General features: G+C 53.5%; 4 protein-coding genes across 6 annotated transcripts in view; 2 read left to right on the forward strand and 2 right to left on the reverse strand.

The window, feature by feature from the left end:
• The window catches only part of NSDHL (NAD(P) dependent steroid dehydrogenase-like), an 8,829-nt gene extending 8,732 nt beyond the window's left edge, over window positions 1–97 (reverse strand). The window contains exon 1 of one of the 2 annotated variants that reach the window (XM_015626816.2): window positions 48–97. The gene's annotated coding sequence lies outside the window, so the exon portion shown is untranslated. The other variant, XM_015626817.3, reaches the window with a different exon arrangement.
• A 249-nt stretch (window positions 98–346) lies between these two features.
• On the forward strand, window positions 347–3,520 carry CETN2 (centrin 2). 2 transcript variants are annotated; one of them, XM_015626819.2, is made up of 5 exons: window positions 347–431; window positions 719–877; window positions 1,624–1,752; window positions 2,334–2,471; window positions 2,799–3,520. In XM_015626819.2, exons 1-5 carry the CDS (start codon window positions 384–386, stop codon window positions 2,886–2,888), a joined length of 564 nt encoding a protein of 187 aa, XP_015482305.1. In that variant the 5' UTR covers window positions 347–383; the 3' UTR covers window positions 2,889–3,520. The 2 variants fall into 2 exon arrangements, with proteins under 2 accessions (XP_015482305.1, XP_033369988.1); XM_033514097.1 differs by having other exon boundaries at window positions 410–483.
• Window positions 3,521–4,210: 690 nt separating this feature from the next.
• On the reverse strand, window positions 4,211–8,956 carry LOC107203743 (glutamine amidotransferase-like class 1 domain-containing protein 3B, mitochondrial). Its single transcript, XM_015626115.3, has 4 exons — window positions 8,518–8,956; window positions 6,600–6,771; window positions 6,178–6,379; window positions 4,211–5,208 (listed from the first exon to the last, which is right to left on the reverse strand). Exons 1-4 carry the CDS (start codon window positions 8,623–8,625, stop codon window positions 5,016–5,018), a joined length of 675 nt encoding a protein of 224 aa, XP_015481601.1. The 5' UTR covers window positions 8,626–8,956; the 3' UTR covers window positions 4,211–5,015.
• Window positions 8,957–11,654: 2,698 nt separating this feature from the next.
• LOC107203708 lies at window positions 11,655–20,746 on the forward strand. The gene is made up of 9 exons (XM_033514155.1): window positions 11,655–11,715; window positions 12,575–12,688; window positions 13,756–15,441; window positions 16,033–16,132; window positions 16,729–16,877; window positions 17,045–17,157; window positions 17,671–17,760; window positions 18,748–18,870; window positions 19,042–20,746. The coding sequence occupies exons 1-9, from the start codon at window positions 11,655–11,657 to the stop codon at window positions 19,210–19,212; spliced, it is 2,607 nt and encodes an 868-aa protein (XP_033370046.1). The 3' UTR covers window positions 19,213–20,746.
• The last annotated feature ends 3,439 nt before the right edge of the window (window positions 20,747–24,185 follow it).

Genomic DNA, 24,185 nt, shown 5'->3' on the forward strand with positions numbered 1-24,185 from the left:
CCGGACCCCTCTCACCGCCCCAGCCCGATCCCCGCTGTTCCCAGCACCTTCTCCCGCCTGCCAGGACCTTCCCGGACCCCTCTCACCGCCGCCCCTCAGGGAGCCCAGACCACGCCCCGGACACGCCCCCTGGCTGTTTTCCACCAATCATCGCCGCGCTTTCCCTCCAGACCACGCCCACTCATCCCCTTCCCGCCTCTTTCCCTGGGGCGAGCATCGCGCCAGCGCGCTCCCGCTCGCTGATTGGTCCAACCCCTCTCTATTCTGACCAATCACCGCAGGAAGGAGGAGCCTCTCCCACGCGCTCATTCACCTTTGCCTCCGCCTCACGCCGGCCAATAGGAGCGCGCGTTGCCATAGCAGCGGCGTGGGGGCGACAGCCAATGGGAGGGCGCGATATTGGGGCTGGCAGGCGTGAAGCCGGCGGGATGGTGAGGGCGGCCGTGAGGGGCCGTGAGGGGGCTCAGGAGCGGTCAGGGGCCGGTGAGGGCACTGAGGGGGCTGAGGACACTCAGAAGCTGGGAGGGGGCTCAGGGGCCGTGGTGGGGGCTCATGGCAGTGATGGGCTCGGGGCAGGGAGGGGGCTCAGGGCTGTGAGGGGGACTCAGGGGCTGTGAGGGGGACTCAGGGGCTGTGAGGGGGGCTCAGGGCATGGAGGGCGCTGAGCACCCCGCGTCCCCCGTTCCCCCCACCCTGACCCCCGCTGTACCGTGCCGAGGCCTCCGGCTATAAGAAGCCGTCGCTGGCAGCCGCGGCGCAGAGGAAGAAGGCGAATCCCAAGCTGGAGCTGCCGGAGGAGCAGCAGCGCGAGATCCGCGAGGCCTTCGAGCTCTTCGACACCGACGGCAGCGGCAGCATCGATGTCAAGGAGCTGAAGGTCGGGGTTTCCCTGCGGCTGGAAGTCACTGAGGTTATAAAGGAGCAGGGCCATGAGTGCTAAAATAACCGCAAAAAGCACAGGAGTTCCCTGGGTTTACCCCTCCTTCCTCCAGCGGAAAACCTGCTGGGCAAAAGGCACCGTTTCCTCTTTATTTGCAGCTCTTTACTGCTCTTATCCAATGTGTTTAGGGCCAGGCTGCCCAAAATTCATGTGCTTTCTGTCCCAACTCCTCCTCTGTTCATAAAACATTAAAAAAAAGGGGTTGTGCACATTAAAAGGTGGGTGTGGGAGTTTCCCCTCTTGTTGAGGGTTTAATGCTTCTTTACTATTACTATTATTACTATTATTATTATTATTATTATTATTATTATTATTATTATTATTATTATTTATTGTTATTGTTGTTGTTGTTGTTGTTGCTGTTATCTGGCCCTTCAGCAAAGGAGGAAAATGTTTTCCCAACAAGAATTTTATCACCAGAATGAAAAATAAACTTGTTTAATTTGCCTGTGGTTGACCAGTTCAAGGTGGGGAAAATGTAGGAAATTCCTGGATTAGCTGAGGGATAATTCCAGAAGAGGAATGTTTCTGCATCCTGATGTGAGTGCAGAGCAGCCTCACTCTCAGCCTGCCCCTGTTCTGCAGGAGACGTGGAATTTTTAGCAGAAAATTCACTTTTCCCCCCTTTCCTGTGGTTTTTGGTGCTGATTTTGTTGAATTGCTAACTGATTTTGTCCTTCCAGGTGGCCATGAGGGCCCTGGGGTTTGAACCTAAGAAAGAAGAGATCAAGAAAATGATCTCAGACATTGATAAGGACGGGACAGGAAAAATCAGCTTCAGTGACTTCCTGGCAGTGATGTCACAGAAAATGGTATGGATGTTTTACAGCTCCAGACAAAGGGAATTTTGAAGTTGGATGAGGAGCCTTTATCTCCTTTTGGCTTTGAAGGGAGGTTAAAGCACAATTTTAATTATTTTAATTAAATGTACAAAAGTTGGGGTAATCCCTTTCCTGGATTCTCTCATTTTTCAGGGAAAAATTAAAATCATCATTAACAGGCTTCTTTAACAACCAGAGGTGACTTTTGTGTTGGAAAAAAGGGAAAAAAGTTTTTCTCACAGATGGAAAACCAGCTCAATTATAAATTCTAATTTACAGATTAAAGCTCTGGTTTGAAAAAAAATCTTTTCAAAACTCAGATATTTAATAGCAGAAGATCCTGACAGTGAAATCCCAGAGACATCTGGCTGGCAAGGACAGAAAAAAATCCCTGGAAATCTGGAATTCTGGTTGTGTCTCTGTCTCTTTTCATTTTTTAGGTGTAATTCCTGCTGGTTGGGCTCCTTTATTTGTTCCCAAGGGTTTCTCACTCTCTCAGATCTTTTATAACTTTATTTTAAGCATCACCTACACCACAGTTTTTACCCTAAACTCGCTCTTTCTTCCTTAAGGCTGAAAAAGATTCCAAAGAGGAGATTCTCAAAGCTTTCAAACTCTTTGATGATGATGAAACTGGAAAAATCTCTTTCAAAAACCTCAAGCGTGTGGCCAAAGAGCTGGGGGAGAACCTCACAGATGAAGAGCTGCAGGTTTGGACCTGGAGGATTTGGAGCTGGAGCTGGAAGGAAGGGAGGGATTTCTGGAATCTGTGGGTTTTGAGCTCAAGGATGGGTTGTGGGAATGGGATCATTCTGTGGAGCAGCAGTGCTCTGCAGGACTCTGCTCCAAGCACTTTGGGCTTTTCCTGTCAGATTTCCTGGTCAGATTTCTTTATTAATACACCCAGCAGAACAGATTTCAGGAAATCAACCAACAGTGCCCCCTCCAGCACAGCTAAAGAGTGGGTGGAGTTCTGCATGAATCCAGTAATTCCCAGTAAAACTCACACCTGAGTGCTGACCCCAAATCTCTTGCAGGAGATGATTGACGAGGCAGATCGGGATGGGGATGGGGAAGTGAGCGAGCAGGAATTCCTGAGGATCATGAAGAAGACCAGCCTTTACTGAAGCCCAGTGGGATTTATTCCTTGCCACTCATTCCTCCCTTGCTTTTGTAGTGTCTTGATTCCTTTGGAGGCAGCAGGAAAACACTTCTGTTAGAAGTTTTTTGTGGGGGATTTTTTTTTGGTTGGAAGTTTTAAAGGTGTTTGGGAGCAGTTTGCACCACCCTGTTTACAGGCAGCAACGTGGTTGCTGCTCATGATGTTTACACTGCTTTAAATACACAAATCACAATTTTGGGACCAAATTCTGGCTGAAAAAATGGGTCCAAATGATTCCAGTTTGGTAAAGAGATGACTCAAACCAGAGATTGTCAATCTGTTGATCAGTTTAAATCTATTTTGGGTTTATGTCTTGCTTTGGGCCCTACAATGAACTCTTTCTATGACATATTTGCAGGGACCAACTTTTCAGAATCTGTTTTATGGGGATCAACCCTTCCCCCCCTTTTTTGGGACGTTCTTTAAACTTAAAATAAAAATAAACTGCTGCAATTTACCTTGTGTTCAGTTCACATGGCTAAAGAAACCGTAGCAGAAGGAAATTCCCAGTGCTGCTGCCGAGACCTCTGTGCTTGCAGGAGTGCTCAGAGGCTGCAGATGGGATTGGATTTCTAATAAAGTTTTATTTTAAGCCATCAGAGTTGTGGAAAGAGTTTTTTTAGCCCCACTTTGCCAAAGACAGATGTGGCCAGGCTGGAGAGGGTCCAGAGGAAGGCCACAAAGATGGGAAGCTCCCATGTGAGGAAAGGCTGAGAGAACTGAGCTCATTCAGCCTTGGGAAACTCGGATTTAGAGGAGATCTCATCACCATGTTTGGTATTTGAAGGGTGGCTACAAAGGGGGAGGAAAATCCCTTTTTATGAGGAATTATGGAAAGGACAAGGGATAATCTGCATTATTCCTGGGAGGATCCTGAATGGGCACCAGAGCAGAGTTTTTCACCATGAGAAATCAGCTGTTGGAAGTGGTGGATTCCGCAGGTTTGGACATTTGGGATCCTCCAGGACAGGCTGCTGGGACAGCATTTTTACCCAGAAAGGTTGGACCAGGTGAGCCTTGAGCTCCTTCCAGCCTGGAATTCTCTGGTTCTGTTAATGCAGGAGGAGAGTTTCACCTCTTGCCACCAGAGCTGGCTGGTGACACGGGGCTGCTCCTGCTCTCACCAGTGTCACATTCCTGCTCCAGTCTGGGCTCTCTCCACTCCCAGCAAAACGAGGGGAGCTGTGCTGGGCATTTCCTCCTGGATCATTTTCCCAACCACCCCAGAGCTTGTGCTGATCCAGAGGGAACGGCAGAGACGGAGGCAGAGCTCAGAACTCAGTAGAAGCATCAGGTTTTATTTGGTAGCAGGAGCGGGTTCCTTCCTTTGGCCACAATTGACCGAGGGAGGGGCTGGGGAGCAGCTGAACCTGAGCTCTGTGGGAGCCTGGCCTCGAGCTGAGGGAGGGCAGGGATAGGTGGAATATTGGGATGGAATTCCTCCCTGGCAGGGTGGGCAGGCCCTGGCACAGGTACCCAGAGGAGCTGTGGCTGCCCCTGGACCCCTGGCAGTGTCCCAGGCCAGCCTGGAGCACCCAGGGATAGGGGAAGATGTCCCTGCCCACGGGAGGAGATTGGAACAAGATGAGCTTTAAGGTCCCTCCCAACCCAGACCATCCCGTGATCCCATGATCCCATGATCCCGTGATCCTGTGATCCCATGATCCCGTGATCCTGTGATCCCGTGATCCCATGACCCTGTGATCCCGTGATCCCGTTATCCTGTGATCCCATGATCCTGTGATCCCATGACCCTGTGATCCCGCGATCCCATGATCCTGTGATCCCGTGATTCCGTTATCCTGTGATCCCATGATCCCGTGATCCCGTTATCCTGTGATCCCATGACCCCATGATCCCATGACCCTGTGATCCCATGATCCTGTGGTCCCATGATCCCATGACCCCGTGGTCCCATGATCCCATGCCAGCTGCCACCAGTGAGTGATGTGCCCTCAGCAGAACACAACTTCTGCAAGGCTGTCCCTCCTCAGCAGCCCCCAGAGGTGTGGGGACAGAGCTGCTGGCTGTCCCTTTCCCTGCTGCCGTGGGAAGGATGTCATCCACAGAGGAGCCGCGTGCCTGGGGGAGCTCAGGCCAGCCTGAGCACTTCCCGCACCATTTTCCCGATGCCGTCGTGGACCTCGTGGATGGGGGCGTTGCACATGAAGGCGCTGGTGGTCACCAGCCGGTTCCTGCTGTCCACGTGCACCTCGGTCACCTTGCTGTTCACGTGCCTGCAGCCCAGCTCCTTCATGGCCTCGGCTGTCTTGGCGTAAGGCCACCTGCAAGGGGAATAAAAACCTGCAGTGGGATTGGGGAAGGGCCAGAGGGAGAATTCTGTGGTTGCTGCACAAAACCTGCCCGGTAGGATCCAAATCTCTCCCTGCTTGAGGAGTTTCTCCAGGAGGAGACAACAAAAACCTCCTGCTCAAATGAGTTGCAAATCTGAGGTAAAGCCAAAATGAGATCTGGAGTTCTGCTTTGGATGTTCCACTACCTAATTCTGCCCACTCTGGTGTTGTTTATAGAGGCCTGGGATGGTTTGGGTGAAAAGGGACCTCAAAGCCCAGCCAGTGCCACCCCTGCCATGGCCAGGGACACCTCACACTGCCCCAAACCCTGTCCAGCCTGGCCTGGGACACTGCCAGGGATCCAGGAACAGCCACAGCTCCTCTGGACGACAATTAGATTTAGGTTTGGGGTGGGGTTTTTCACCAGTTTCCTCCAAATCAGTGAAAAAACTCCTTCCTTATAAAAGCCATCACCGTTCCTCACCTGCCCTTGGGAGAATCCAGTCACAGCTTCCCTGTGGGACTGAAGACAGTTTCACCCCCTCCCTCTGTTAACACCCCAAGCCTTGGGTAACCATCCTGATCCTGCCTTGGATCCCCTTAACCTGGGGTCAGCAAAGGCTTTTCCTACCCTGGGAATCAGGGAGGCAAATATTGAATTTAAAATAATAAATTACATTTAAATTAATTTTAAATAAAGCCATCAGAGTTGTGGAAACCAGTCACAGAAATGCAAATTGATCTGGTGCTACATCATTCCTTCTACTGTGCTGAGAAATAATAAAATCAACCTTCCAGAGTTTCTGCTTTTCTCTGTCAGGTCCCCAAAAGTGCTGGAGTTGCCAAAGGCAAAGCCGAGTTCTCAGAATTAACGCTCAGCTCCTTGTGACACTCCCACCACCCAGCCAGCCCATTGTGGGGACCCTGGCGTGGCTGTCACCCCCTCCCCAGGTCACTTACTGCTCACACTCGGTGTCGTGCCCCACGGTCACCTCGCAGCCCGGGAACATTTTGGCTGCCAGCACCGGGGAGATGCAGCAGAGCCCGATGGGTTTGCGGGCAGCGTGGAACGCCCTCAGCGCGCCCTCCACCTCCTTGGAGATGCTGCAGTTCTTGCCCTGGGTGGCCCAAGTGCTCAGGTTCTTTGCCACCCCGAAGCCACCTGAGGAAAGAGAAGCAGTTCAGGCTGGAGGTTTTTACACCCAGGGCAGGGTTTTTGCCAGGTGGGTCGGATGCTTGGCAGCATATTTGTCCAAGGTCAATAAAAGAATTAAAATTGGCTCTCCTTCCCAATCCCTGCTCCACCCTGTCCACGACTCCCGTGGCGTTCCAGACCTATGGAATAACTGAACTGTGGACAGGCAGACCCCACACAATCCCACCTGGAATGATGAGGGCATCCAGCCCCTTGACATCCAGCGTGGCCAGGTCCTTGACGTTGCCCCTGGCTATCCTGGCACTTTCCACCAGGACATTGCGCTGCTCCTGCGTCGGCTGCCCCTTCACATGGTCCACCACGTGCATCTGGGGGATGTTGGGGGCATAAACCTCGGCCTGCAGAGAGGGAAAAGGGCTGTTACCCTTCAGGAATGATGGATGGACCTGGGAATGCTGAGGGGATTTCTTGGGGAAGAGCTGGCATGGAAAAAGGAGGGAGGGAGGAAGGAAACCTTTGGTAATTTGTGCTCAGAGCTGCTTGTCTGTGGGGCTGAAGAGTCCACCCATATCCCAATAAATCCCTCTTGCCACCCAGAGAGAGCTGCTGTCCCACCCCATCTCCCACCAGGACAGCACTTGGAGTTTCCTCTCCCCACCTGCTGTTTTCCCAAAGCCAGACAGTTTTTCTGGAAAACTCTTCCCCTTCCTTTAGCACTTCCGAGCTCAAATGCAGAAATGAGGAGAGGAGGGTGGTGAAGAGATTTTGGGACTGCACCACCTGTGCAGTCCTGGTGCCCACAATTTAAGAAGGATTTAGGGAACACCAGGGTGTCCCGAGGAGGGCAGGGCTGGAAGGAACGTCCTGCGAAGGAGCAGCCGAGGACTTTGGAATTATCCAGGTGGGAAGACAAGGAGGTTGAGGGGAAACCTCATGGCAGCTTCCCGCGGAGAGGGAGATGCTGAGCTCCAACTGAAAATATTCCAACTGAAATATTCCACACTGGAGGTTGCTCTGTTTCCATAGAAAAGGAGGGATTGGGATGTGGAGTTTCCTCCGCTAGAGGCCCCCGCCGATCCAGGGATGAGGGAGGGACGGGCTCCGACAGTGCTGGGATGCGGCAGGAGGGAAGCGACTGCAGCAGCTCCGGGACAGCAAAAGGCAAAATCACCCAGAGCGGAGAAAACGCCTCATCCCGAAGAGCCGAACAGAGAAGGCTTGGAATGGTTTGGAATTTTTTGGGGCTGGCACAGGGCTGCCTGTGTCTTTGTGCTCCGCAGAGCAATTCCCATTCCCAGGGGAACGGCTCCCACCCAGACACGGGGGAGCTCCACATATGAGTGCGATGTTCCAGAGCCTTTCCCTCCCTCCTTTCCCAGTCCCCAGTCGATTTTTAGAGCAGCTGCACCATTTTAGCCCTGAAGTTTAACCCACGAACCCTGTCTGGTCTCCAGGTTGGGTTGGGCTGGGAGCAGCCCGGGACGGTGGAAGGTGTCCCTGCCCAGGGCAGGGGGTGGGAATGGATCAGCTTTCCATCCTTTTCGAGTCCTTCCCAACCCCAAACCATTCTGGGATTCTCGATTTTCACTTCTACTCTGAAGGTTTTAAAAAAGTTGAATTTCAAACAGCCCAAACTGTCTTTTAAACAGAAACAGCAGGAGAGAAAAGAAGCTGTGCAAGCCAAAAGCCGAGGGAGAGAAGGCATCAGGGAAAGTCTTTTGGAGAGTTTGGATACATCGGATACAGAGCCCAATACTCCAATCCCTCTGTACAGCCCAGCCGAGCGGGGAATTCTCCATTCCCAGACACTCCAGGCACCGCTGCTTGGTTTGGGGGGAGTTTGTCTCGGAGAGGAGGAGAGGAGCCGGGAGAAGGAGCCGGGAGAAGGAGACGGGAAAAGGAGACGGGAAAAGGAGCCGGGAAAAGGAGCCGGGAAAAGAAGACGGGAAAAAGAGACGGGAAAAGGAGATGGGGGAAAATGAGCCGGGGGAAGGAGACGGGAAAAGGAGCCGGGGGAAGGAGACGGGAAAAGGAGACGGGAGAAGGAGACGGGAGAAGGAGCCGGGAAAAGGAGACGGGGGAAGGAGCCGGGAAAAGGAGCCGGGAAAAGGAGCCTGGTGAAGGATGCTGCCGCTGCCTCTTACCTGAGCCCCCTCCCGGCTGAGATGCACCAGCACTGCCGAAGCCTCGTGGATCTCGCTGCCATCGAACACCCCGCAGCCAGCCAGCACCACGGCCACCCTCTTTGCCATGTTCCCTCGGGAGCAGAGCGATTCCCTGGAGAGCCCCGGGCGCTGTGAGCCCCGCTCGCTGCCCGCAGCCCTTTATAGCGCCAGCCCTTCCCCCGAGCAGGTGGGGTCTGGAGGGTTGGGCTGAATTTCTTACTGGCAGCGGGGTTTTATTTCCCGTTCCTCGGGCAGGGTGTGTAAATATTATTTGTTTCCTCCACCGGCTGCTCCCTTGCAGATCTTCCTCGCAGCGCCCTGTGCCCAGAGCAGCCCCGGCTGACGTGCCCTGCTCACAAGAGCAGCTGTGTTTTTCCTCCTCGGCTGTTGATTTTCCATTCCAGTTCAGACTGAAGCAACCAAAACCTTTGCACAGGAGATGGTAGTGAAGGGAACCTGCCCAGAGCCAGGATTTCACCAAATGCTCTCCCCTCTGTGCCCCATTCTTTGACCCCTGCCCGGGCTGCTTCAGGTTTTTAACACCAATATTTCCTTTTTGGATCCTGAGTGTTCCTTCCCTCAGATCCCATCTCTCAAAAAGTGGATATTTTACACTTTGCTGTGGTTTTTTGCCGGTTTTTGCACCCTGAGTTTAGAAATTAATAAAGTCATAGAGTTGGAAGGGACCCCACAATGTCCAACCCTGGCCCCAACAGTCCCACCCTGTGCCTGAAAAAGCATCGTCCAAACACTTCTTTATCTCTGGAATAATGGGATTCTTCATCAACAGCACCATCTCTCCATTTATTTAATTCCAGGGAAGAGGCACTGGGAGCTGGTGGAGCCCTGAGCTCTGGAGGAGCCCTGAGCTCAGCCAGGTTCAGCCCCTGGAGCTCGTTCCTCCCAGCCTGGCTCTGCTCACACGGAGCTGATCCTGCTCCTCTCTGTTTCAGCCCGGCCCTGCTGAAATAACTGTGTCCTGTGCGGGCTGAGAGAACAAAAAACTCCCACAGCATGGCTGCAGGGTGTTTTTCAGGGGTTATTTATAACACATGTTCCTTGGGGCTCTGTCATTTTTGGGAGAGACGTGAAGTACATCCTGTGGGTAATGAACTCGTGGCTTGGCAGGGTGTTCAGTCAGGGCAGGATGAGGAGGAGGCTGGCTGCTGCTGCTTGGGACCTCATTTATGGCATGTTTCTCCCCAAATGAGGGATTTCAGGCACCCAGCTGCTACCTGAACAAGCAGGAACAAGAAATGTGTGACAGAGGCCTTGCAGTCCCACTAATCCAACCCAGGCCGTGCCTCTCAGTTACTTTTACTACCCAGAACAGGAATTAAATGGAGATATGCATAAAAACCACCCAAAGCCTGCTGTTTGTTTTGCTATCTAAGGTATCCTAACTATGGTTTAGGGGTGTATTATTTCCTCTTGCATGAAAAAACAGGCGAGTGTTGTTGCAACCTGAGCAGGTGATTTCTCCTTCCTGCAGCTGCTTCGGGGGCAGTCCTGTTAGCCACGGAACAAAGTGGCCAGAGGCTGAGGATTCCCACAGCCTGCCTGCTGCAAACCACATCACTTACCCCTGCCTGCTGTAAACTGGCTGGGCTGGTTCCCCTTTCTGGGATAACTGGTGCAATTGGGCCAGCCAGGCTTGTTTCCTCCCCCTTGGAAAAACATCTGTCCCAACAGACCCGTCAGCCCTCGAGATCTCCCTGCAATGAGGGATAAATGGCATTTCTCAGCTGGGTTATTCCTGCCTGGAATGCCCTTGGCTGTGCACGTTTATTATTGGGGGCTTTGCTGTCGCCAAGTGGATTTAATCTGCATTTAGGTTGTAGAGAGGAGGGGTGGGAAGGGTGCAGGGTGAGACACCAGGAAAGTCTGGGAGCAGGGCTGGGATCCAGCTGGCTCAGGGGGAAGGAGGAACAGGGTCCTCTGACAGTACCTGATGCTCTGGGGTTGTTCTGGAGCTGTCACAGCTCCAGCTCTGCTTGGATGATCCCACAGGCCTGACTGTGAGCAGTGCAGCTCCCAGCCCCATTCCCAGCAGCTTTCCTGTCCTCCAGCCCTGGTGGAGCAGGATTTATGGGGGATCACGGAGCAGGATCTGCTGGGGGAACAGCGGAGCTGGCTGCTGGAGGAGCCGTCCCTGGGCAGCCCAAGAAGCTCTGCACCCTGTTCTGCACCTTTTGTCCTGCCAGGAGAGCGGGATTTGCTTTAGCTGGAGCTGGGTCCCTCCGGGGAGCAGTCCCTGCCCTGCTCCATCCAACACGACAGAGGAACAAATTAATTACTATTATTAATTACAAATTAATACTTCTCCGACAATTCCCACCGACCCGTGGCCCAACATCCTCCCCAGGCCAGCTCCCACTGCCTCCTGCAGCCTCCCCTCCACCCACAAACACCTCGCTGCCCACGCATTCCCCATGGGAAGCAGCAGGAAGCTGCCCACAGGTCCTTCGTGACCCCTTTGGGACACAGCCCTGGCAGTGCTGGACCCTCACTCCCGACCTGGGAATGCAGCACTGCCCCTCCGGGCTGGAGGAGCTGGATGTGGGGCCACAGACGGACAGAAGTCACCTTTAAGGGGATGGCACTGAGCCTGCCCAGCTCAGGGGGCTGGTGCCAGGCATTCAGAGCTGTGACAGGGACAAACAGCAGTGGTCAGTGTCAGGAGAAACAAGCGGTCCCCGAGGAGCTGCTGGGCTTGCAGAGGGTTTGTTTGCTCCATCGAGGTGGATGCTTGCAAAAACCTTCATTTTAACCGGTGTAATTTCCTCACTGGCAGGAGCAAATAAAAGAGGCAGCAAGAGCAACAAACCCTCAGCCTTATTTTTCAAGTGTCTTTTTGAACAAGGGTTAATCAACAGTAAATTTAAGAGGCCCCTGGAGGGAGCCACCAGCAGCCCACGCTGACTCACAGCCCCAAATTTACCGCAGCCAGGAGCTCATTTGCATTTCCTCCCGCATGCAGAGAGCAGCAGGAACAGAAGAGGTTTGTAGGGAAAAGGGGTGGAGAGCAGGGAGGACCGGCGGCAGCGGCGATGCTTTGGCTATAAAGAGCATGGGAGGAAAGCGAGGCAGCAGTGCAGGGACTGCAGCGCGCAGGGATGGGCGGCAGCGGGGCTGACTCACTGCATTCCTGCATCGGGCTCCTGGCAATTTCCGCAGGTAGGGACCGCTCCTGGCACGGGACACGGGCTTGGGACAGCGGGACACCCCCCCTTTTCCGAGGGGGTTAAAGAGGCTGTTTATCCGCAGCCTTCTCTGCCCGGGGAAAGATTTTCGATCCCTGCGCCCGCTTCGGCGGCCAACAAAATATTTGTGTTGGCTCCCGAGGGCTGGCCCGAAGTTTTGTACTCGTTCCACGCTGGGTGGGAAGCAAATCCAAACTTTTTCAAAGTCACTGTAGTAAATCATCTCGCTTTGGATGCAGTTTCCTCCCCTTTCCTTTTCCAGCCTTTCTCCCTGCTGCTCTGTTTTCCGTGTTGCTCCCTCTCTCTTGCTCCTTCTTTGTGTCCCATCTTCCCGGATTTTTGTGGCTGGTTTTCCATCAGTACGAGGCTGGAGGGATCAGCTGCAGGGTGTGTGTGTCTGTCTGCCTTTTGTGGATCTGGAATCGTGGGTTTTTACCTTTATCTGGCAACTTTCAGACTCTTTCATACATTCCCAGCGTGGGTTGGGTTGGGTTGGAAGGGACCCTAAAGATGATCCAGTTCCATCCCAGCCTTGCCCTCCACCCAGCCCCAAACCCAATCCAACCTGACCTTGATGGGATGGGGCACCCACAACCTCTCTGGGCAACCTCACATGGTTCATTCCAAGCTTTTTCAAACCAGGCACCCAGAAAGGAGTGAGACCTTGGGCACAAACCGAGTCAGGCTCACTCCCCCAGCTCTTTAGGCTTTCCTTTTTGCAGATCTTGCGCTGTTATTTTCCCTCTGTTCCCTGCCCTGTCCACCCTGATCCTCTGCAGGTTTTTGGGCCAGGTTTACAAGCTCTTTGTGCTTTCCCCCTGTGTGTCCTGCAGGATCTCTGCTGCTGGCTGTGCATTTCTACAGCTCCCCCCGAGCCGTGCCGCTGATCCCCAGCACAGCTCTCGGGGTCCTGCTGCTGATCCTGTCGGCTCTCCTGGCCTATGCAGGTAAGATCTGGGGCTGCCCAGGCCCACAGCCTCCCTCCCACGGCTTTGCACATCCAGGTCTGCTCTGCCAACAGGATACAACCCCCAGCAGCCTCGCTGGACCACCCATCCCTTCTCCCAAGAGGAGTGTGTTGTCCAGAGAAGCTGTGGCTTGGATCCCTGGAAGTGTCCAAGGCTGGGCTGGACAGGGCTTGGAGCAGCCTGGGATGGTGGAATGGGATGGGATGAGCTTTGAGGTCCCTCCCAACCCAAACCATTCCATGGCTCCGTGTCAGCACAGCAAATTTCTCCTCTATAGGCAAGAAAAGAAATCCGTGTTTTAAATCCATTTGTTTTAAACAAATGCTCTACCAGGATCTCGGAGTTTTAACACACTGAATGCACCATTTCTCTCCCAGGCTTTCTGAGAGGGCTTTCAGCATCCATGGATTGAAATGTCCACGGGTTAATGCCAAGAGATGGTGCCTCTACCTGAGAGAAAACAATCACTGCCCTGAGCCAAATCCACACTTTCTAGAATGAATGTTGAATTATTCACTCTTTGTAACTCATTAGCAGTGAGAACATGAAATCACAGAGTCATCAAATCACAGAATTGCTCAGGTTGGAGAAGATCCTAAAGATTGTCAAGTCCAACCATCAACCAGCACGGCCACCGTGGTCACCACCAAGTGTCCTCAAGTGCCACATCCACGTGTCTTTTGAACACTTCCAGGGATGGGGACTCCACCACTGCCCTGGGCAGCTGTGCCAGGGCTGGACAGCTCTTTCCATGAGAAATTTTCCCTGACACTCAATCTCAACCTCCCCTGCCACAACTTGAGGCTATTTCCTCTCGTTCCCTGGGAGAAAATCCTGAGCCCTCACTACAACCTCCTTCCAGGTATTTGGAGAGTGTGGCAAGGTCCCCCTGAGCCTTCTTTTCTCCAGGACAAATCCATCATCAGGCAGGACCTGTGCTGATCCTTGCTCCGTAGTGATCCTGCTTCCCACCTTTCCCAGCTCCCGCTTCCCACATCCTGCTGTGGGACGTGGGAATCACAGCCCCGTCTCTCTTCCTTCCGCAGGGATCCGGAGAAGCCTCAGGAACGCCTCCCTGCTGGTGTCCCTGTGCCTGACCCTGTCAGCCCTCTGGAGTGGCTATGGAGTGATCCTCATCCTGGCAGGGCAGGGGCTGCTGCCCGAGCCGGGGGACGCCCGCGATGCCCTGGTGCCAGGCCTGGCCACCTTCACCCTGGCCCTGCTCCTGGTGGCCGTGGTGGGTTTCCTGTGCGGAGAGCCCGTCCTGGCCCTGGTGGCTGCCGCCGTGTCCCTGGCCAGTGCCCATGAGGTGGCCCTGCACTACAGCTCCTCGCTCGGCCCCTCGGCCGTGGCTTGCAGCCACCTCCTTGTCTGCTTGGTCGGGGGCTACTTTGCCCTGGGGAGGATCCTCTACTTCCTCACCAAAGGGAAAGTTGTCCTCTCTGGCACGGATCTCGCCGAGAAAAAGGCCCAGGAGCAGAGCTGGGGCAGCGCTGGCAGCACCAACCCCTTTGCAGCCCCCGGGCTGCTCCTGAACATGCTGTCGGCCAGCATCTTCTGCTGCCGGCTCCTGGGGGTCACCCACACGCTCTCCCTGGGCCACGTGCCCTGGCTGTGGGCAGCTGGCACCTTCCAGATTGGCATCTGTGTGTTGTCCTACCGTGCAATGGATGTTCTCATGGCCACAGCCTTTGGCTTCACTGCCATCCTCAAATTCGCTGGAGGTTACTGCCTCCTGTACCCCGCCTGGCAGCCAGAGGAGCCGTCTTTCCCAACCCCATTCCTGGTGGTTTTCTCCATCCTTTTCGCTGTCTTGGCTCTTTTCCTCTCCCTCCGGAGCCCCGTGGATGGCCTGTACTTGCTGGTTTTTGTTGCCTACTGCATCGCCTTGGCTTGCAGCCCCCGGGGGTTTTTTGCAGGCGGCCCCCAAGGCGTGGACGTGGCCATTTTTGTGGCCTCGGCCTTGGTGGCTCTGGTTCACCTGTACAATGGGAGGGCAAAGGCCAAGATCCCGACAGGAGAGGCTGCTGTGAAGGCCCTCCTTGCTCGCAGCAGCCTCCTGAAGCTGCGGGAGGGGCCGGACCTTCACACTCCCTACCTGGGCTATTCCAAGTACGCCGATGCAGAAGTCCTTGCCTATGCCTGCAGCGTCCTGGCTTCTTTTGCTCTAACAGCCACAGGAGACCCCCAGGCTCCCCTCGCCACCGTTGTCATTCCATGGGTGGTGGTTGCTGGTGGCATCCTGAAGCTTCTTGGCGGCTCAGTGGCCTTTGCCCGGGGTAAAACCCTGGAGAGCAGTGCCTTCATCCTCTACTCCGTCATGTGGATCATCTGGGGCCTGACCAGGTACGGCGGCCTCTACGGCGCCGCCAGGAGCTTCCACGCAGCCGTGGGCATCGTTGCCTTCATGCTCTTCAACAGCTTCATCGTCATCTGCTCGCTCTTCTTAAACATGGCCTGGTTCTTCTACTCCCTCACGTACATGCTGATCGCTGTCAGCTTCCTGCTGGATGCCATCCATGCCCTTCCCGCGGGATACGACATCGCTGCCACCCTCATCTTTGGGCTGGTCAGCTTCTACTGCTTCCTGGCTGCCCTGTCCAGCAGCACCTTCGAGGGTTGCTCCTTGCCCATGGGGAGGCCCGTGGTGCAGCTCAGTGGTGTCGGGGCAGGAGCCGCCAAGTGCCTTCACCTGCCTGCCAGGAAAGCTTCCTCAGTCAAGAGAATTGCAGGTAAGGGAAAAACAGAGGGCAGGATGTGGGGATGGAGGGGAAATTCTGGGAGGTTTTGTAGAAGGACGCTCCTAAAAGGACTTTGTCCCAGTCAGAGAGCCACAGAATGGTTTGAGTGGGAAAGGACCTTAAAGCCCATCTTGTTCCTTGGGCAGGGACACCTTCCACTAGACCAGGTTGCTCCAAGCCCCATCCAACCTGGCCTTGATGTGGAAACCTGGGTGATGTGGTGACATTTTGGTAAAGTGGGCCAAGTTACAGGAGCCACGGGCTGAGTCGGGCCTGGCTGAGTCTCCTGCATCGTTTCCCTGTGTCCTCATCTGGTCTGAGACCCAGGAATCCTCTGAGCTGGGGCTTCCACCCAGAGCTTTGCACAGAGAAAGCCGAGCAAATGCTTGGTCCTTGCTGTCTCCACTCTGGCCCAGAACCGTCCCCAAATGCCAGATACCCCCCTTGGAGGAGTGCTGGGAAAACGCACTGCCAGAGCTGGGAAAAGGAGAGGAGAGCACCACGCTGTGTGTCAGCTCTGCCACAGGAATGACACCCCTCACCTGCCACTCAAGGGCTCCTGCCCTGTTCCCATGCCAACAGATATCCTGAGGAACGGCGGCACCTGCGGCATCCCCACGGACACCGTCTACGTGCTGGTGGCCGCCTGCAACCGGCCTGACGCCGTGGAGAAAGCTCACCGGTGAGTCCTGGCACCGGGGCTGGGCTCAGGAACCTTCCAGAACTGGCTGCAGCACCTGCTGAGAGCAAGGCAGCTGAGCCCCGGTGGGAGCAGCGAGGTGGGGAGAAGGTCCAGGCGAGGAAAGGAGGGAATTGAGCTGTGGATGTGTTCTGGGATACTGAAGGCTGATGGAGATGTGTGACTTGGGTGACACCACAAGAAACCCAAGCCGGTGGCAAATGGGGCAGGGGGTTATTGTTCTCTCTTGGAGGTACATGTTGTCACCACAGAACCCCTCTGGTGACAACAGGTTCTTGCTGCAAACCCCTCGTGTTGGTGGGGTTTCCTCAGAACTTGGGCCATTGGAATTTTACCCATCACTACACAAGAAGTTAGAGCCTTGGTTCGGAACAGACGTTCCTGATTGGGAATGCTCATTAATGTCCCTTTTTTGTCCAGTCTGTTGTTGAACAGTTCTGCTTTTACTCCAGACTGGTGACCTGGGGCAGGGCCTGCACGCCTTGTCTTAGCTCTCTGGACCTCACCAACAGCTTCCTTTCCTTGAAATTAAATCCCTGTCTTACTTCCAGCCTCATCTTCCCTTCCCTCTCTTCCAGGTCCAAGCGCCAGGCTCAGGATCGCCCCATGTCCCTCTGGATTTCCAGCCTAAAGCAACTGGAACCTGCCAAGCATTTGTTCACTCCCCTCCTCTGGGACTTCATGGAGGCTGCCTGGCCATCTCCCATTAGCTTGGTCATTCCCAGAGGTGAGGAAATGCTGCTAATTCCAAGCTCTCTGGAGAGCTTTGTGTTTGAAATTCCTAAAACTGCGAACCCCTGCAGCACCACGTGTCCCATAGGGATATTCCTGTTACGATGGTTGTGTTTGGACCGAGGTAAATCAGTAAGAGCTGAGTGACTCTGCTTGCTGCAGGTAAATGGGTGGATTTCCTGGGAATGAAGGACTCTGCTAAATACGTTGGGACCCCTCAGAGTGTGGCCATCCGCATCCCCGACTGCTCCGTCACCACACACCTCATCGACCTGGTGAGTCAGAGCACCTCAGCCCTGGTGACCAGACCCCTTCTCTGAGAAGGGCTGGGGTCTGCAGGCAGCTGGGAGGGGTTTTATGGCAGCAAAGAGGGGAAAAGGAGCAACCACCAGGTCAGGAAATCAGGAGAATTCCCTTAACACGCACAGTCCCATTTCCAGTGCAGAACACTGTTGGAAGCATGGACTTCTCTGAGGCCAGAACAACTTCAGAAGGGGCAGAAAGTGGTCACAGGAACTGTGATATCCTGAGTGTTCTAGGTCTAGGCAAGTGCTGTTGCTGGAAAGTTAGATGTCATTTCCTGGCCATCATCACTAAACCCAAGTTTGTCAGCGCCGGTCACTCCAAAGCAGTTTGGTGGGACTGTGGTTACCTGCAAAGAGGGTGCCTCACCTGTGTGAGCCACACTGAGCTCTCTTCAGAGCCACAGGTGAAGCTGAGAGCTCGAGTCACCCGTTTCATCCCAAAAGTCCTGCTCAAGGCTTTGACTCCCGTTTTTCTGCCGCCAGGTTGGCCCCATCGTGGTCACATCAGCCAACCCAACGGGAGAGGCTGACACGACGCACCACAACCAAGTGTATGCCAAGCTGGGAGATAAGGTAACCAAGAGATGTGGGGATGGAAAAACACAACTGCTTTGTTTCCAGAGGGAAAATCAACGGATGGTATCAGGAATCTGGAAAAGTCTCTAATTTTAAAAAAATCTCATGGGTGCTCCTCATGCTGGTGTCAAGGAGAAAGGAGATTTTAAAACACAGATCTTGGTGTGAAACCAAAACTCTTCTCCTTTACACAGTGCAGTTATGGCTTGGCGACGTGAGTCGGTTCATATTCCATGAAATGAAAAGTTCCTCCTTGCTTACAAGCAATCAAATCCCGGTGCCTGAATGTGCCAGGGCTCCAGCTGGCATTGGGCTGTGAGAACTCAGGGATTCCCAGCTAAAACTGGGGCCGAGCTCCAAAATATTCCTGGCTTTTAGAGCTTTCATGGGAGTGTCATGGTCATGGCCTTCCATTGGTTTTTTAGGTGGGATATTGGGAGAGGTTCTTCCCCCTGAGGGGGCTGGCACTGCCCAGGGTCCCCCAGGGAACGGGAACGGCCCCAGGGCTGCCAGAGCTCCAGGAGCACTTGGAAGGGTGGAATTGTTGGGGTGTCCTGTGCAGGGCCAGGGATTGGGTTGGTGGTGCCTGTGGATCCTTCCAGCCCGGGATGATTCCATGATTCTACAATTTCACTGCTGAATTCTCAGGGTTTTACATTTTGTATCTTCATGGCAGCTTCAAACACCTTCCTTCAAATCTTCCACCTCTAACTCCTCAAAAAGCAAAACTTTGTATGCTTTTTCTTTGTGGATGGGACTTCCCCAGAGCTCCTCAGCTGCTGCACCCCTGCCTGTGCTGTGCTGCTGACCCCACAGAGCTCTCCCTGCCCTTGTTTTGAGGTTCATCCACTCCAAATCTAGCGCTGGTGTCGCTGCAGTGGGGCAGGAAGGAGCAGCATTGCTTTTGATGAGAATTATTTGCTGCTGAGAGGCAAAACTCTCCCTTTCCAAGGGGAATTTGATGTGGAAATGTGCTGTTTTTAGGTGGATGCAGTTCTTTGCGGGGGGCCTTCTCCAGAGAACATTGCCTCCACCGTGGTGGACTGCACCAAGATCGACAGTGGGAACATTGGATTCTTCCGAGTCGGCATCATCCCCAAGTCTCAGGTGAAATTCTGCTGGATTCAATTTCCATTCCCTTTCTCCCTGCCCATGGAGGACCTTTAAAGGTCGCTTCCAACCCATTATTTTATTACTTGTTTATCTCAACAGCCGGAGAAGAAATCAGTGCTCTCCCCTAATTCCTAACTGACTCCCAGCTGTGTTTACTCGTTCCAGGTGCTGCAGATCCTGGAGCAGGTGCAGAAGAAACACCTGGTGGGCCCTGGGGGTGGCACTTTCCCCACAAAAGGCTGGGCAGAGCTCCAGAGCCGTGGCCGTGCTGTGCACAACGGGGTGGGCAGAGCTGTCCCGGCGGCTCCCGGTGCCGAGCATCACACGCGCTTCTGACTCCCGCAGCCCCGTGCTCACCGGGACATCGTCTGCTGGAAAATGCCAAACTGGGGAATGGGAGAGGCTTCCCAGCCCGCTGTGGGGGTGACTCATTCGTCTTTCTATGGACACTGCTCAAATATCCCAGTGCCTCACAAACCACAGGCACCCAGCAGGAAAATTTTCCCTTAGGGGACACGGCCAGCTTTCCCTGGAGCTCTGTCACCACCAAAGCGAGCTTTCCTTTGGTGACAGGCTGGCCCCAGAGTTACAGAGCTTCATCCCTGTCACTGGGAGGGAATCCCTTGGATTTGGGGCGTGGAGGGAGGTGAAGTGGTGCAGAGTTACGTGGTGGGGGAAAAACACTGCATGAAACTTGAATCACACAGAACCCTTTAGGTGGGAAAAGACCTTCCCAGTCCTGGAGTGCAGCCGTCCCCCCAGCACTGCCAAGGCCACCGCTGCCCCATGTCCCCAAGTGCCACACCAGGTGGGACAGGAGGAGGGGAGATGTGTCCAGGTGCTCTGCTGGAGGATCCCATGGTCTTGGCAAAGCCTGGGCTCGGAGCTGGGGGTGTCTCCTGCTGAGTTCTCGTCAGAATGGAGGTCACCCGTGTTCCACCCCACTTGGGAGATCTTTCCTCTGTTGGGAGAACCCAACAATCCAGAGAAATGCCGTGACCTGAGGGACCATTTCTGTATTTCGCTCTCAGAGTCAGGGTGGAATTCCCGTTTGGATGACTCCAATGTTATATCCTTAAAGGTGCTGGAGCTTTAGGGAAGACCCTCCCTTCCCATGTTATGAATTTCAGGAGCTCAGTCTCCGTGTGTTTGAGGATGCCAAGAGCTGGTCTCTTGCCTTACAGCCCAACTCTTCCCATCTCATGGCACGTTTCCTCCAGAGTGCAAATTCCATAGGATCAGAGGAAGGAATTCCAGCCACTCCAGGCAGTCGTTTGTCTTCTCCAGGGGCCCAACTTCTCTGCAAACTCCTGAAATACAGGGGAGGAGTTGGAGATGTGCTCACCCCTGAGCTCACTGGCATCACTGGGACATGGTGGGATGGCCCCTGGAGTCTAGCAGTGGGAAGATACGGACTTTTTGGGAAGGACAGGCAGTGTGGAGTGGTGGCTGCTGACCAGGAGGAGTTGGGAAGGAGTCTCAAACCTTCGTGAGGAGTTTTCCTTGGCAAACACTGCAGTTACGGCTTGTTCCCTCTCCAAAAACTGCTGATCTTATTCTTACCTGACTCAGGTGCAAGGTGCTGATCAAACTCCAGCTGAAACCAATCCATTGATCATTGATTTCGCCTGAAGTTGCGCTGGAATTTAAGGATAAAAGTGGTGCAGTCGGAGGTGCCCAACCTCGACGAACTCTGGCAAAATGGGTTCTCCTCAACTTGTCCTCACAGAGCTGGCTCTCTTCCTGCAGAGAAAATTCCAGAGAATTCAGTGTGCTCAATAATTTTGCTGGTCTACTTCCTGTATCTCCTTGGAGTTTATTAAAACTGGATTTTACAAAGCAATAAAATATTTTCAGTGAACAGATCTCACCCAGGGCTGTGCAGTCGTGACGAAACATTGTGGGGCAACAGGTTCTGGGTGTTGGGGCTCCTGGCCATGCAGGATCCGAGCGGGATCTCGGGAGGGAGTCAAACTGTGACACTTCCAGGGTGGGGAAGAGGTAACTCCTCACAGCAGCTGCTGGTCCCAGCTCAAAACCTCCAGGGCTGAATTTCACCCCTTCATCACCAAAAAAACCAACCCCATAAACACCGAAATCTGAGGGAATGTGGAAAGAAGTGGGAATTTGGAGAGGTGCAGAGACATCACAAAGTGTTTTGGTGAGGGAAAACTGCCCTGGCTTAAAGATACCAGGGGTGCTGCTGCCCTGTGCTGCAAATAATGGTTTTTTAGTGTGGCACAAATTAAAAGTGGCTCAAAAAAACCCGTGTTCTTCATTTTGTGCTTCATCTGGATCCATTCTTCCTCTTTGTCTCCATGTTTTTTGGCTTTTATTCACAGAAAACACTGGTTTCAGTCTCAGGACACTGGGGGAAGCATTTTTGCTCAAGTGAGGCAAGGAGAGGTTTAATTTCAGGCTTGATTTTACCCCACCCACAGCTCTCCCACGTACCAGCAAACCAGAAAGGAACCATTTAGGGAAAAGGAGATTTTAATGGGATCTTTCACTTAAATCAAGGCAAAAAAAGATTTCTACTATTTCCACAGTTTCCCAGCATTTAAGGGAAAGCAAAACACTTTTGCAGAGAAATGGAGGGAGGAAAGAAGTTGCTGTTTTAAGTGGCAAATCCAAAACACTTCAGTCAGAAAAGGCTGAGATGAACATTTGAATATTTGGGTACATGTGCTGAAAGGTTAGGGATTAGATCAGTTCTGGGCTATCAGCAGGAGTATTTTCATCACTAAAAGTGGAGATGATGGTCAGAAAAGGTGGTCTCCTCAAGGGAGACCCTCACTGAGCCCTTCTGTCCTGCTCAAGGGGAAGGAGCTGCTCCATCCCCGTGTTCTGGACAAGGGGGACAGAAGGGGGGGTGAGGGCCTCACACCTCCACCACAGGGGGAGGAAAACCAGAAGAAGCTCCTCTGAAACCAATTTGGGTTGCATTGTCAATGTCTAGGAGATCTTCAGGCCTGAAAGGTCAGCCTGGGAGACAAAACAACCTCATGAATGGGGCTCTTTGTGAACCAGCCAGCTCTCCAATCCCACTGGGGTTGGAAACAACCCGGGAAGAAGGGCTGTCCCACCTTCCTCCTGCCCTTTGTGGAGTCTAGACATCCGTGTCAATGGAAAAAAGATTTAAAAAGGATGTAAAAGAAGTGTATTTTCCAGTGGCAGGAAAAAGCCAGCTCACCCTTCGAGAATAGAGCGGTGCCATAGGGACAGGAACTGACTCAGTGCCATCGCCCAGGACGTGTTGGTGGAGTGGGTGCGCCTGGCTCGGGGTGGGCAGAGCTCTTCCGAGGGGAAGGGCGGCTTCCCAGCCACAGCTGGGGCCAAACCAGCTCAGCAGAAGCCTTTGGACATGGGCAGGAATGTCCCTTGGCCACTTCTAACCTACAGGAGAACTGGGGGTTCTGGAGAGCAGATGGGGACATTGGAATTGATGATCTTGGAGATCTTTTCCAACCTTATCGATTTTATGGTTTTATGGCTCTCCTGTTGGGCTCTTCTGGAGAGTCAAAGTCTGTCTGTGGCTTGTGGTGGGGGTATGGGGTAGAGGAAAAGGCAGGAATAAAGTCCTGCTTCATTGTGTCATCTTCAGTCAAAGCCAAGCCCCGTGATGTTGACAGGGTTGAGGGCACAGCTTCTGAAAACATGGCCCACAGTGGGTTCCTGTCACGCTCACCTCGTTTCATTCTTCCTGCTGCTCCTCCCTTTCCCAGCAACAGCCTGGGGTCATTCATGCGAAATCACCAGATAATCATCTCTATCAACAACAGAGAAACATCACTCAAAACCTGGGCCAGGTTTTCGCCTGTTCCACAGAGCAGCTGGGGTTTTACACCTGAGGGGGCTGAGTTGTGGTGCCCAGCTGAGCAGCCTGGCCTAGAGCCACCCTGGAGACCCCACGTTCCTGCCAGAGGTAACGCCGCGTTTAGAGATGGCTGGGTGACAGCAGCTGGGCCCTCAACCAAAGCAGGAAACCACTGCTAAATCCCAGAATTGAAGCTGGAAAAGACCTCAAAGCTCATCTCATTCCACCCCCTGCCACAGGCAGGGACAGCTCCCACTACCCCAGGTTGCTCCAAGCCCCGTCCAACCTGGCCTTGGACACTTTGTCCTTTGCTGCACGTCTCCCTCGTTGTGATTCTTGGTGCTGCTGGAGCTGCCTGCTGTGGAACAGCAGCAGAGAACTCATCTCCCTAGGGAACAGATGGATGATGTACAAAATCTTGGGGGAAAAAACGGCTTTCTGGAAATTGAGTTTCTTGAGACTTAACACCAATTAATGGGATTAATTAAATCCAGTTGTGACTCCATCATGTTTGTCCTTTCTGCTTCCCCCCTGCTTTGAGGATTTCCATCCCCTCTTTCTGGCAGCTGGGGCTGAGGGAGGAAAGGGTTTGTGGCAGACCTGGTGGGTTTGTGGGATCGCTGGATTCCCCTGCTCCATTCCCACACCACCTGCCAGTGCCAGAGGATCCCAAGGGATAACGGAGCAGTCAGGGCAGGGGGTCATGTGGGGCTGGATGGGGAGGTCTGCCCTGAACATCCAGTTCAACAGCCCCAATAAATTCCTTGAGTGAAAATATCGTGTTAAAGGGTCAACACTGTCAGTTCTTGTGAGAACTTTCCATTCCTTCCTGGAAAACACACACAGATCTCACTCATGTCATGATCTCGTTCTAGATAGCAAAACCCAGGAATTTCAGCAAATTCTTCTGCTCTGGGCACGGGATGGATGTCAGGGTTAGGACTGTTGTCCTGAGAGAGGTTCTTCTGTCCCAGCAGCTGTGGAACAGAGTCACTGAGGTCCCTCCAAGGCCCAGGCACCTCTGAGGAACCTCATGCTCCTGCTGCAGAAGAAGGTTCTTTGACCATCTCTCTGCCTTGGCCCTGTGCCGTTCTCGTGCTCCCAACCCAAGTTTAGAGACATAACTGGCATTCCTTGCTCAGCCAGGTGATCACCCCCTCATGGGAGATTCTCCACCTGAGCACCTCCATTCTCACACCCCGTTCTTCGTGTGACCCACCCAGCAGGAAGTAACGTGGGACTTTTGTGGGGTGTTTTTGTTTCATGAGGAGTTTCAGTAAATACCCAGCCCCAAATTGCTTCCCTGACGCAGCACCAATTGCTGGAAGTGCAGCAACCCTTTGATCTCACTGCTGGTTTACACCACACAATCTCTCCCTTATCTGCTGGGTTAACTCAACTGATCATTCCCACTGCTGTGGGTTCTAGCACGACCCTGTGCACTCAGCAAAACCTCCCTAAAGGACCAGGATGTGCCCTGGTTTCCTTTCAG

Source organism: Parus major, chromosome 4A (assembly GCF_001522545.3).
Source record: "Parus major isolate Abel chromosome 4A, Parus_major1.1, whole genome shotgun sequence".
Lineage (NCBI taxonomy): Eukaryota > Metazoa > Chordata > Aves > Passeriformes > Paridae > Parus > Parus major.